Raw genomic sequence first — 12,954 nt, 5'->3', positions numbered from 1 at the left:
TAGTTGTCCAAATAATTTCTATTTTTAGTAGAGACGGGGTCTCGCTCTTGCTAAGGCTGGTCTTGAACTCCTGACCTCGAGAGATCCTCCCGCCTCGGCCTCCCAGAGTGCTAGGATTACAGGTGTGAGCCACCGCGCCCGGCACACTTAATATTTTTCGACTTTACAGTGGGTTTATCGGGAGGTTACCCCCATTGTAAGTCGAGGAGCTCCTTATGGCCTACAATGAGTTATGGTTTCTACTGAATGCATATTGCTCTTGTACCATAATAAAGTAAAAAAATCAAAAATTGGGGGGACGGGTATGGTGGCTCACGCCTGTAATCCTGGCACTCTGGGAGGCCGAGGCGAGTGGATCATCTGAACTCAGGAGTTCGAGACCAGCCTGAGCAAGAGTGAGACCCTGTCTCTACTAAAAATAGAAAGAAATTATATGGACAACTAAAAATATATATAGAAAAAATCAGCCGGGCATGGTGGTGCATGCCTGTAGTCCCAGCTACTCAGGAGGCTGAGGCAGGAGGATCGCTTGAGCCCAGGAGTTTGAGGTTGCTGTGAGTGAGGCTGATGCCACGGCACTCTAGCCTGGGCAACAGAGTGAGACTCTGTCTCGGGGGGAAAAAAAAATCAAAAATCGAATCATTATAAATCAGGGACTATCTGCTGTGTTGCCAGCATTAAATGCATTTGTATTTTATTTTATTTTTTCTTAGAGACAGGGTCTTGCTCTGTCATCCAGGCTGGAGTGCAGTGGCGTGATCATAGCTCACTGCAGCCTCGAACTCCTGGGCTTAAGTGATCCCCCCATCTCAGCCTCCCAAGTAGCTGGGAATACAGGCATAAGCCACCAAGCCTGGCTAAGTGCATTTTTGGTTTATGATATTTTTTATTTTTATTTTTTTTTTTTTGAGACAGAGTCTTACTCTGTTGCCCAGGCTAGAGTGCCGTGGCGTCAGCCTAGCTCACAGCAACCTCAGACTCCTGGGCTCAAGCGATCCTCCTGTCTCAGCCTCCCGAGTAGCTGGGACTACAGGCACGCACCACCACACTCAGCTAATTTTTTCTATTTTTAGTAGAGACAGGGTCTCGCTTTTGCTCAGGCTGGTCTTGAACTCCTGACCTCAAGCGATCCTCTGGCCTCGGCCTCCCAGAGTGCTGGGATTACAGGTGTGAGCCACCACGCTGGGCCGATATTTCTGACTTTAGATGGGTTTATCAAGACTTAACCCCATGGTAAGCCAGGGAGCATCTGTATTGAGAATAAAACAATTGAGTCACCCATTTCCCTTGCCAGGGTGAGAGCATGAGGCCTAGTGACCGGCCCCAATGTGGGGCTGTTGCTGCCCCGTCATGGGACAAGCATGACCCACGTCCCTGCTGGGACCACTTGTTCATTCACAGCCTCTGAACTCCCTGACTTGTACCAAGTCTGCACCACCTCAGGGTAAAGCCACTCCCCTTCTGTCCTGCTGACTTGGCATGTGTCTAAAACTAACAACTGCCACCAGAAGGGGGCATCATTCCACTTAGGAAAGTGAGGTCACAACCAGAGAGCCACAGAAGCACTGACACTCAGTGACACCTAGAAAACAGTTGTCAGGAGGAGGTGGAAATGCCATCGTCCTCACCTTCCTTTGAACAGTGTTTGACTTTTGAAACTGCTCTTCCATTATGTAGATAAAAATGAAAAATAGGCCGGGTGTGGTGGCTCACACCTGTAATCTTAGCACTTTGGGAGGCTGAAGTAAGAGGATCACTTGAGGCCAGGAGTTTGAGGCCAGCCTTGGCAACATAGTGAGCCCCTGTCTCAAAAAACTAAATAAAAATAACCACATCAGTGCCTCTCAAAGGAGGGGGTAATTCAGCTCCAAAGGGATACTGGCCATATCTGGAGATTATTTTTTAATTGTCACCACTGGGGGTAGGGGGGCAATGCTCCTGGCACCTGGTGGGCAGAGGCCAGGGACGATGTTCAACATCCTACGGTGCCCAGGACACCCTAGCCCTAGACAGTGATCCAGCCCCAGATGTCAGTTGTGTGAGGCTGAGAACGCTGTGGCAGAAAAAACAGAATGTACTGTTTCCAAACTAGCTGAAAGAAACAAACAAAAGAATAAAAAAAAAAAAAAAAAAAAGGAAGAATGAAAAACCAAAGCAAATACAACCTTCAGCTCAAGAGAAGTCAACATTACAAGGAAAAATTGGCACAAATTGAAAACTCAATCTAAGGTCCTCTCACTGCACCTCCAGAGCAAGTCTCATCAGGTCCCTGGGACTTCACCCTTCTCCAATCCAAGCCAGTCTTCAGGCCTCTTTTGCCTCCAGCTGTCACCTCCGTGGCTGTTCCTGCTGGTCCCCTCTTTTGCCATCCTCACTAATTAGGCACCGCATGTTTGCCAACAAAGCCCAGTTTGATTTCTGCAGCCCTGGGCATCTCAGATGGCTCAACCCAGTGTGTCCACAGCACCTGAACTTTCCTCAGCACCCCCTGGTCACCTCAGCCCCATCTGTCCTGTCACACCATAACTTGGGAGCACCTTGACCCCTCCCCGTCTGACTCCTCATATCTAGCTCATTGGGAAGCCTGTTGGCTTAATCTTCAAAACCAAAACCCGACCAGCACCGTGGCTCACACCTATAGTCCCAGCACTTTGGGAGGCTGAGGCAGGAGGATTGCTTGAGTCCAGGAGTTCAAGACTGGCCTGGGCAACACAGTGAGATCCCTTTCTACAAAAAATTTTTTAAAAATTAGCCAGGCATGGTGCAATCATAGCTTACTGCAGCCTTGAACCCCTGGGCTCAAGTGATCCTCCTGCCTCAGCCTCCTGAGTAGCTGGGACTATAGACACGTGCCACCACGCCTGGCTAATTTAAAAATTTTTTGTAGATGGGTATTTTTTTTAGATAGGGAGGTCTCTCAATATTGTCCAGACCGTTCTCAAACTCCTGGCCTCAAGGGATTCTCCCACATTGGCCTCCCAAAGTGTTAAGATTACAGGTGTGAGCCACCGTGCCTGCTATTCCTTGACCTTTGGCCCAGCAATTTTGTTCCTAATAACTTATACCATAGATACACTAGTATATGAACACAAAGAGATATATAAAATAATATTTGCTTCAGAAAGTGACAGAAGACTCAACTCTGTCTTAAATAAAGCAGAGAAAGTGACTCATGTTGCTGGAAGTGGAGAGTCAATTGAGCTTCAGGTAAAGCTAGATCCAGCAGCCCAGACATCAACAAGAATTCGGCTTCTCTCTTCATCTCTGCTCTACTGTCTGCAGTGTCAGCCTCACCCTGGGGTTAGTCCCTTCCTGGTGTTCACAAGGTGGTCCCAACACCCACTCGGGCTGGGGTTTCTTCCCCCAAGGCCATCAGAGAGAGGGAGAGTGCGTCCTGAAGTTTTCTCAGAAGCAACCAGCAAACATCTTCCCCACTGTCGCTAGCCCAGACAGGGCCATGAGCCCATCTCTATACTATTAGGGGACACCACAGTGCAGGGTGGGAGTGGGGAGGGGTTGACCACGGCATAGAAGCTGGAATGAGGAATCAGGCGTGGATGTGGTGGGGGGTGGGGACAAGCTCAGCGGTCCCCACTGAGTCACCACGACGTCCTGGCAACAGCTCACTGACAATCTAGTTGCCTATTCATGATGGATGGGTAAATTTCATCAGTGGGCATCGTCCTGGGGGAACACTGCAACTGCTAACAATGAGACAGACAGCGGGGTCCCGACTCACAAGCATGGAGCAAAGCGGTGGGGGTCAGTGGAACCTGCTCGCCCTGACCAAGTGTGCATACGCATGCGCACACAGCTGCCACGGCCAGCCTCGTGGAGGGCGGGCCCTGCAGGTCGCCCTGGCCAATGGGCTGCCGGCAAAGTGAGCCTTGATTGCTGCTGCGAGACCCTTTCTGCTGGCCTGCAGGAGCTGATTGCTCTGGCCCGATGCCTTAGCTAGTCCCAGGGTGCAGGCTCTGGGGAGAGAAAGCTTTGTTCAATCCTCGTGGATTTCGGGGCTGTGCTAGCTGCAGCCGGAGGCAGCCCGTCCTGACTGACACTGTGGGTAGCCACATAGGTCCCCAAAGGGACAAGTGTGTACGCACAGAATCTCTCCAGGAGGAGACACACCTACAGAGGGAACTGGGAGGCTCGCCTACTTTTTATCATAAACCCTTTTGCACAGTTGGTGTCTTCTGGAAAATCATGGTATGTATTAACAACTCAAACAGCAACAATTGAATTAAAAAAAACTTTATTCAAGATTTTTATTCAAAACTTTATTCACAAATATATCAAAACAACATCAACTCTCTTCTGGGGTTCCTGGGGGAGGGTAGGAGGTGCTCAGAGCCAAAGAAGACAAGACATGAGCAGAAGTCATTTCAATTTTTATTAAATATACTCTCTTGGCACAAATCTTTAAAATATATAAACATTATGTATAAACAAAGTGTCTTCATGGCATCAAAATATAACTCCAGACCGGGACCAGCGATCAGCAGGGAGGCGGGTGACCGCAGCGGCCAGAGAGCCCGGCCGTGTGCAGGGGTGGGGGACGGCACTGCCACAGCCCACTCAGCCAGGAGCCACCTCAGGGGAAGCACGCTGCGTGCCAGCAGGACCTGGGGCCCCTCCCAACCCTCGTCTCTCCTACCTAGCCTGGGGCCCAGAGGAGGGCACTCCCCAACCACCTATTTGGTCTCACCCGCCTGGTGGACCCCCAGCCCCTGCTGCCCTCACTTGCTGGGGGTTGGGGGGCTCAGGTCCCCCCATCTCCCTGTGAGGGCTACCCCGGCCTCTCCCACCGAATCTTAGTACGGGGCAAGGGATGCTCGCCCAATAGGACAGCCCCTCATAGCCATCTGAGGCTGCCTGGGCCACTGGGGATGAGGTCAGGGATGGCTGGTGGCTAAGGCCAGAGAGAGGTCCTCACACTCGCAGGTCCAAGGCAAGAAGAGTGGGGGGGGGGGGCGGGAAACACACACAGGGCAGGGGCACCAGCTCAGAGCCCTTCACACAGTGTGGCAGCTGAGCCAGCTATGGAAACCAGCCCTCAAGGTCCCCCTCGCCCTGGAACCAGATCGGACCAGTCAGGGCTTTGATGTGAATAAACCCAGGGTTGGCCAATTTGAAGAACAAAATAAAACAAAAAACCAAGAAACCCGAAACATCGCTATTGGGTATTTCTGAGCCCCAATACCTGGCGGCCCTGGGGACTTCTCTGAGAGACCAGCTAGCTGGGGGTTCCCTGGGGTGCCTCTGCTCTTCCACAGTTCCCAACCTGGGCCACCCACTGTCATGGGGCTCCCACTCTGGGAGGGTCAACACCACCAGCCACCTCTGGGTGCTCCATTCATGGAAATCAGACATCCCTTGTGGGCCTTAACTTGCTCCATGCCTCAGCCAAGTGCCCACTGAAGTTGGGGAGCCAGGGACCCGGCAGGAGCTTCATGGCCTAGAGGTGGTGGCTGGGTGCTCAGATTTCAGCAGATTTACCCAGGTGGGGGGTCAGACCCAAACCTGAAGTGGTTCCATGTCATGGTCTGTGCTTCAAACCCTGCCGTGCGGAGGATGCGTGACCTCCCTGGGAAGGTTACACCCGGGTGGGCAGCTAGGGGTCCCGCACTCACAGCAGAGGCTAGGATGGGGCTCTCAGGAGAAGGCCGTTCCTGAGCAGAAGGCTCTGGGGATGGAGGAGTCATTGCCCTCTGGAAAATGACAGAGAAGGCAGGATGGGTTGGGTGGGTAAGAGGCTCTGCATTGTGGCCAAACTGAGCATGAGGCTTGTCCCATCCTGGACAGGGGTGGGCTGCCAGGAAAGGTGCCTGCCCAGGCTGGAGGCCAGGCCCGCAGGCAGAGTCGGAAGGGACAGGCGAGTGTGGCCCTGAGCCTAGTGGGGACAGGGACACTCGAATCAGCAGCATGTTGGAGGACACGCAGGGCCAGGAGGTGGAGCTGACCACTCCTGACTCAGGGTCTTTGGGCGACACCTCCCGAGGCAGCGCAGCCCCTGGGGAGGAGGGAAGAGGAGAGTGGCAGTGACCCTGAGCCCATTGCCCCAACATTGCACCTTAAGGGCTGCCAGCCCCGGCCCCCAGGCCCGCCTGCTTGTTCCAGAAAGCCCCTGACGTGGTTCCCGTGGTGGGACCAAGCACACCGTATTCCACGGGTTCAGAAAACCAAAGGGGTCGCCGGTCCACCATCCCGAGAGCAGCCGACAGCAGGGCCCCTAACTCTGCAGGTGCCGCAGCAGGATCTGCATGAGGTCGAAGGTGGTGAAGCTGATGCCCACGGCTATGGGGCCCTTGACCCAGTTCATGCTCAGGCCCTTGTAGAGGCCGCGCACCGCGCCCTCCTCCTGCACAATGGTGCGCAGCGTGCACGCGATGGAGGCGCGCGGGTGGCCGGTGACGCCGGCCGTCTGCATGCGCCGCCGCACCACGTCCAGCGGGTACGAGGCCGACTGCCCGATGAGGCCGGCGCAGGCGCCGAAGATCATGCGCTCGAAGGGGTAGGGCTGCCGGCGGCCGCTGTACTCTGCGGGCGGGGCCGGGAGGGGCGTGAGCGCGCGGGGAGGGCCGAGCACCCCGCGCCCGCGTGAGCGGCCCACCGGCGCACGTGCACTAGTACCCCCGCGCCCCACGTCCTCACCTCCCAGTCACTCCTTTTTATCAAAATCGGGAGTGAAGTTTCTTAAAAGACAGAAAACACAAGGAATCATACAACCAACCCCGAGAGCCACTGCTCACATCCAATTGGGTCAGCTCAGCGTCTAGCAAAATAACGCGTCCAGAATCTTCGCCTTGCCCTGTCGCCCACCGGCCCCGTCTGGAGGGCCTTGCTAGTGGTTCCAAGAACCGACACATGTGACCGTGAACCACACAGAGCACTGTTGCGTGGGTCTACACAGGACGTGTAGACGTGATGAAGGAAGGAGCCGCAACCGATTGACCGGGGTTCTTTACACCTTTGTAGCAGTGAATTTAGAACTAGGAATTCAGAACAGGGAGAAGCAGACGCTGCTATCCATTGATTGCACCAGATGGGCAAACACACACGGGCTGCCGGCACCATGTGGGGTGAGAACGTGGGGACAGGGTGCTGGGAGGCCCTTTGCGGGGAGAAAATCTGAAAACCGGGTCTCACACTCCCACAGGGAGATGAGTCCCGGATGTGGGCTGATCACAGAAAATCTGGAAACAGCCTAACACCCCCCAAGAGGGGGAGGCACACGGTGTCGCCACTAACAGGGTGGAGCAGAGAAACAGATGGCAGGCGGATGGACCCCGAACCAGCCGAAGGGGAGCTGCACGCCCAGGCAAGCTGACTCCATCTGGGGCACTTTTTATGCCGTGGAGTGTGACAAGGTACTGTTCACATTTCCAAAGCTGTCCGGAGGGATGCAGCCCACACTTCTAGCAAGAGACCTCGGGAGGGAGAGTCCGGGCCTCAACTTTACCCACAACAGTTTAATTCTTTAACAAAAAACACCTAGGAGCAAGACGGCAGTGTGCTCACACCTGTTCACACGGGCGGCAGGTGTCAGTGCTGTTACGTCACTCTCTGTCGTTCCCCGTCCTGCCTCCGGGTCTGCGTGAGCTTGGCGGAGGTGCCGCCCCTTCCCGGACCTCCCACGCTCCTTACCTCTGTGCAGGCTCTTCAGCGTCTCGTAGGTGAAGAAGCTCAGGCCGGCGTAGGGAATGACCCCCAGCACTGTAGGCGTAAATCCGTGGTAGAGGGTCTTCAGGCCCTCTTCCCGCGAGATGCGGACGAAGACGTGAAATATGTTGCTGTACCTGCCGGAACAGAGCGGGAGCAGGTGGGATGCGGCCTCTCGGTTCTTGCCGCAGCCTGCTGGGCCTGGGCCTGGGCCTGGGCGCATGTTGCTGCTTCCCTTCTTTGAGAGATACAGCCATGCTGCAAAAGCCTTGGAATCCGGGGAAAGGCAGGCCCAAGCCCAAACTCCACCTTCACCATGGGGTCGCTTTAGTGGGCTCAGCCCTTGCCTTTTATTCCCGCACATTCTAATGCATCTGCATCCAATTCAAAACCAAGACTCTTGGTTTGATCCAAGCAGAAACTGACCCCAGGGTAAGAGAACAAATTACTGCCTTTCGAGAACAGCTGCAGAATTGGACACCAGGCCTGCTCTGTTGTACCAGGCGGGGTCAGCATGGCGTATTTTTTTTTTTTTTTTTTTGAGACAAGAGTCTCTCCCTGTTGCCCAGGCTAGATTGCCATGGGGTCAACCTAGCTCACAGCAAGTTCAAACTGCTGGACTCAAGCCATCCTCATGCCTCAGCCTCCTAAGTAGCTGGGACTATAGGCAAACACCAGAACGCCCAGCTAATTTTTCTGTTTTCAGTAGAGATGCGCTCTCACTCTTGCTCAGGCTGGTCTCGAACTCCTGACCTCAAGCGATCCTCCCACCTCGGCCTCCCAGAGTGCTCGGATTACAGGCGTGAGCCACCGCGCCCAGCCAGCATGTTGGATTCTTAACGCAGGGGGACAGACCCAAACCCGGGGGCCTGATGGAGGGATTCTGACCTGGGAGCCCCTGTGACTGGTGAGAGCGTCACCAAGGTAGGACTCACATTTCCTTTGGGGTCACAGCCATCCTCGCCCTGACCAGGTCCAGGGGGTAGGTGAGTGAAGCGGCGGTCGTCCCAGCTAGTGAGCCGGCGAGAAGACGAGGCCACGGGGGTAGGGCTCTGAAGCGGGTGGGGGGAAAGGAGACCCAGTGAGGGGCTGAGATGCGCATAGGCCCGGCCGGAGCCCAGCTGGAGCCCCCACACGTCCCAGCTGGGGGTGGCTACGGCCACGGAACACCAGGTGCGCTGCGGTCTCCTGAGTGGGAGTCACGTGGAGATTCGCAGGGTGCCTTCCCTTTCCCCCTGGATGAACGAATGATGTGTGTATTTTCCCCACGGCTCTGGGGGCACAGTGGCCTGCGCCCCCAGCACTTATAAGGGGGCGTAAGGAAACAGATGGGCAAACCGAGAGGAGCTCTAACAGAACGGGCTGATGTGACAGAGTTGAGGGGCGCGCTTGGGAGGGTCTCAGTGAGGAACTGCCTGGCGTTTTGTGGGGGAAGGGCCAGGGTGGAGGGGGCGAGGCGAGAAGGGGAGAGGGGCGTGGTGTGGGAGGAGGGGGCGTGGCGTGGGAGGAGAGGGGTGTGGCGCGGGAGGAGGGGGCGTGGCGTGGGAGGAGAGGGGCGTGGCGTGGGAGGAGGGGCGTGGCGTGGGAGGAGGGGCCGGGCCGTCCGGGCCTTACTCTCCGCGGAAGCCGTAGTAGCGGCCCAGGACTCGCTTGTACTCCTCGTGCGCGCTGAACTGGATGGCGGCGTAGGGCACCACGCGCACCATGGTGGCGGAGTTCCCGCGCCACAGGCTGAGGAAGCCCTCGTTGAGGTAAGTGTAATAGAGCATCCGGAAGGCCTCCTGGGAGAAAGATGGAGGTCAGCATCCCTCCGACTCCGCTGCCCTCCCCGAGAGCCCGGTTGGCCTGCAGAGCGCCCTGAACCGGAGGCTGGGTCGGGGTGCCCCACCCCTGCTGATGCACAGCCAACTCCTCCGCCTCCCCACACGCACCCCGTGAGTGCCGCACCTCAGTTGGTGCAGCCTGCGACATTATCGAGCCCTCCCCAGTCCTCCAACCCTGGGATTGTAAAGCGAACCCGGTTTGCGGAGCGAGCTTAGAACCCTGCGCAGGGCCATTCGTTGGTGTTGGATAGTCTGGCTTTTACACGTGCCCTTTATTTTTTTCTTTATTGAGAAGGTAACACCTGCTCTCTGGGTAACAATAAATCAAACGCAGAAACGTGGTTTAGAGCTCTCCCGTGGCCTCACCCCATCACCCAAGGATACGCCGAGTCTCCTGTAAATTCCCACGGCGGGCAGTGTCCAGGCAGAGCTTGGGGTGGGAGGACCGGTGGTCCTGTCCCCGCCCCCAGTCTCTCCCAGGACCACCAGCCTCATGAGCGTGGTGGGGGTGACTGCCCCCAAGCCAGGGGACAATGATCTAGTACCTCACCTTGGCAGAAAATCTTTTTGAAGACACTGGAAAAAACAAAAGCACAATAGAGACGGTGAGATGCAAAGGCTGGAACCCCCAGTATGTGTGACACCCCCACCAGGGTCTGGTCTGGAAACTGGGAGTGAGAACAGTCTCCAAGGGCACACCCAGTACTGCTCTCCCACACCCTTTGGTGCCCGTGGCCACCCGGGATCTGAGCGGTGGCGGGATCCAGAAACACAGTCATGAGCAAGCAGCCTCTGCTGAGGCCTGGCAGTCTCCCCCCAGTCTGTGACGTGGTGCCTGCTGTGTCCACAATCAAACCCCGGCTCCCTGCTCCTTTCAACCCTGTCAGCAAGCTGCATCCTCACGCAGCCCAGGGAGGAGGGCGATTATCAATGCCCCATTTTCGCAACGAGGAAACAGGGCCCAGGGAGGCCAGGGACCCGCTCCAGGCTCTGGGAAGGGCCTGGCTCAAGCCTGCAGTCCCTCCCCAAACAGCTGAGGGGCAGAGGGGCCTGGGCTGTGACGGTCCTGCTGCCAGCCCTGGGCATGAACTGGTATCTGTTTGCAGGAGGGACAGGCTTAATCTTCAGAGGACCCTGTGACTGTTTAACCCTAAGGAAAGAGGGAGATGGTTTCTGTTGTTGGTTAAATTGCATCCTCTGAAAAGATGTGTCTCCATCCTAACCCTTAATCCCTGTGAAGGTGACCTTATTTACAAACAGGGTTTTTGCAGATGTAATTCAGTTAAGGTGATGTACCAGATCAGAGGAGGCTCTAACTCCAATGACTGGAGCCCTTGTAGGAAGAGAAAACAGACACTCAGACACACAGTGAGAAGGCCGTGTGAAGATGGAGGCAGAGACTGGACTGATATGGCCACAATCCGAGAACACCTGGAGCCTCCAGACGCTGGAAGAGACAAGGAGGGGTCCTCCCCTAGAGCCGCTGGATGGGGCGCAGCCCTGTGGACACCTTGATTTCTGACTGCTGGCCCTCAGGACCGTGAGGGAATAAATTGCTGCTGTTCTAAGCCACCTGGTTTGTGGTGCTTTGTGCTGGCAGCCCCAGGAAACCCATGCAGTGTCTAAGTGGACTTTACAGAAGCATTTTAAAAATCAATTTGAAGCACCGCTTGAGGGGGCCATGGAGGAGGAGGTGACCACCTGGCAGCTTCTCGATCACATGGACACAGACAGACAGCATTTACCTTGGAAGATGATTTTGGTTCTGTCCAGGGGAGCTACCGCTGTTTTGGCAAGAGCGCCTGCCAAGGCCCCGGACAGGAGGGAGCTGAGCACTTGCCTGTGGTCACTCTGCAACAGAACACATGGTTGGGGTTGTCAGGGGGCAGGAGACTGTGCCCCAGAAAAGAGCCTTCCTTACACCCTCCGGGCCAGGGCTGGGACATGCACAGTGGCCAAGTGTGCTGGCTCTGCTTGGTCCTGGGTGAGCAGTTGTGGGTTCAGTGGCCACAGAGCCTGCCGAGAACAAAGTGAAAACCTCCCGGGATGACAGGGACTGTCCTCGTTAAAGGTGAGGTGCTATCTGGGCTGTCTCATGAGGTTCTGTGTTCTCAGAGATGGGTCCACAATGGGACGTACCCCAAACAGAAGAGTCACCCCTGAGAGCCCCGTGTGTGAAGCTTAGTTCCTCCACCACTGTGTGTATCTGACTACTTTTTTTTTTTTTTTTTTGAGACAGTGTCGCTTTGTTGCCCTGGCTAGAGTGAGTGCCATGGCGTCAGCCTAGCTCACAGCAACCTCAAACTCCTGGGCTCAAGCGATCCTCCTGCCTCAGCCTCCCGAGTAGCTGGGACTACAGGCATGCACCATCACGCCTGGCTAATTTTTTCTATATATATTTTTAGTTGTCCAGATAATTTCTTTCTATTTTTAGTAGAGACGGGATCTCGCTCTTGCTCAGGCTGGTCTCGAACTCCTGACCTCAAGCGATCCTCCCGCCTCGGCCTCCCAGAGTGCTGGGATTACAGGTGTGAGCCACCGTGCCTGGCCTGTACCTGACTACTGAACTGTGGTGTTTCAGTCACACAGGGAGCAAAAACAGTCACAAGGAACCTTTGGGGTCTGGGGGGCATGCAAGGAGTGTCAGGCAAGCAGGCCCTGACTCTGTGCCGGCGTATCCCCTTCCCACAACTTCAGATCAGGACTCCAGGGGTCAACGTTTGCAACTCTTCATCCATTCCAGGAAGGGGGTGACAGTGACACCAATGATGGTGGCACCAAGTGCTCCTGTGACCAGCCCTGGAACCAGTGCTTTCCTGAGTCTTCTGGAGCTCCCCGAGGTCCCTGCCCCACCACTCTAAGGTCATGCCAGGGGAAGCCACCTGCTCAGCAGGTGGAGCCTCCGCCTCAACCTCCCCGGTGGACTCAGCCGCAGACTCTCAATGGGTCGCAGTGGGGAGTGGTCTGGGGAATTCTGCGCCAGGGCGCTTTGTGGTCTGAGTGCAACGTGGGGCAGGTTGTGCAGTGATTCGCAGGACTCCGTGGGGTTCCCCTTGGCACCCTGAGGGGCCTGGAGACCCACAGTGCAGGCTGGGGGTGTATACGGGCCCCCTCCCACCTCCGTGGTGCTGCCGGTCCCCAGGGAGAGCCAGACGTGAACTGAACGTCAGACACGTGCGCGTGCACACAGCCACTGATCTGGAGATTTGGAAGGTGCCGTGAGGAGGCAGCTCCGGGCTCCGGGAGAAGTTGGGGTTGGGGTTGAGGGGCCGAGGTTGAAGGATGAGGAACAGGAAACTTGGGGTGTGTGTCACAAGATTAGAGGGAGAAGAACAAATACTCAGAGGCCCCGGGTGAGAAGGAACAGGGAGTCCTGGGGGACCACAAGGCAGGCAGGCTGACTGGCACAGAGAAATGGAGGGAGCCCAGAGAAGAGAGGAGAGGCAGGCAGGGGCCAGACCCCACAGAGCCT

General features: G+C 55.9%; 1 protein-coding gene across 3 annotated transcripts in view; it reads right to left on the bottom strand.

Annotated features, from left to right (window-relative positions):
- Window positions 1-4,321: 4,321 nt before the first annotated feature.
- SLC25A42 (solute carrier family 25 member 42) overlaps window positions 4,322-12,954 on the bottom strand; it is a 29,001-nt gene continuing 20,368 nt past the window's right edge. For all 3 annotated transcript variants that reach the window (XM_069477181.1, XM_069477170.1, XM_069477191.1), the window contains exons 3-8: window positions 11,228-11,333; window positions 10,033-10,058; window positions 9,274-9,440; window positions 8,595-8,711; window positions 7,645-7,796; window positions 4,322-6,537 (exon numbers count right to left, since the gene is read on the bottom strand). In XM_069477181.1, coding sequence (XP_069333282.1) covers window positions 6,230-6,537; window positions 7,645-7,796; window positions 8,595-8,711; window positions 9,274-9,440; window positions 10,033-10,058; window positions 11,228-11,333 — 876 coding nt within the window. In that variant the 3' untranslated portion in view covers window positions 4,322-6,229. The remainder of the gene's footprint in view (window positions 6,538-7,644; window positions 7,797-8,594; window positions 8,712-9,273; window positions 9,441-10,032; window positions 10,059-11,227; window positions 11,334-12,954) is intronic.

This window comes from Eulemur rufifrons, chromosome 2 (genome assembly GCF_041146395.1).
Source record: "Eulemur rufifrons isolate Redbay chromosome 2, OSU_ERuf_1, whole genome shotgun sequence".
NCBI lineage: Eukaryota > Metazoa > Chordata > Mammalia > Primates > Lemuridae > Eulemur > Eulemur rufifrons.
Note: the sequence above shows the minus strand (reverse complement) of the source record. Positions and strands in the feature narration are given on the sequence as shown.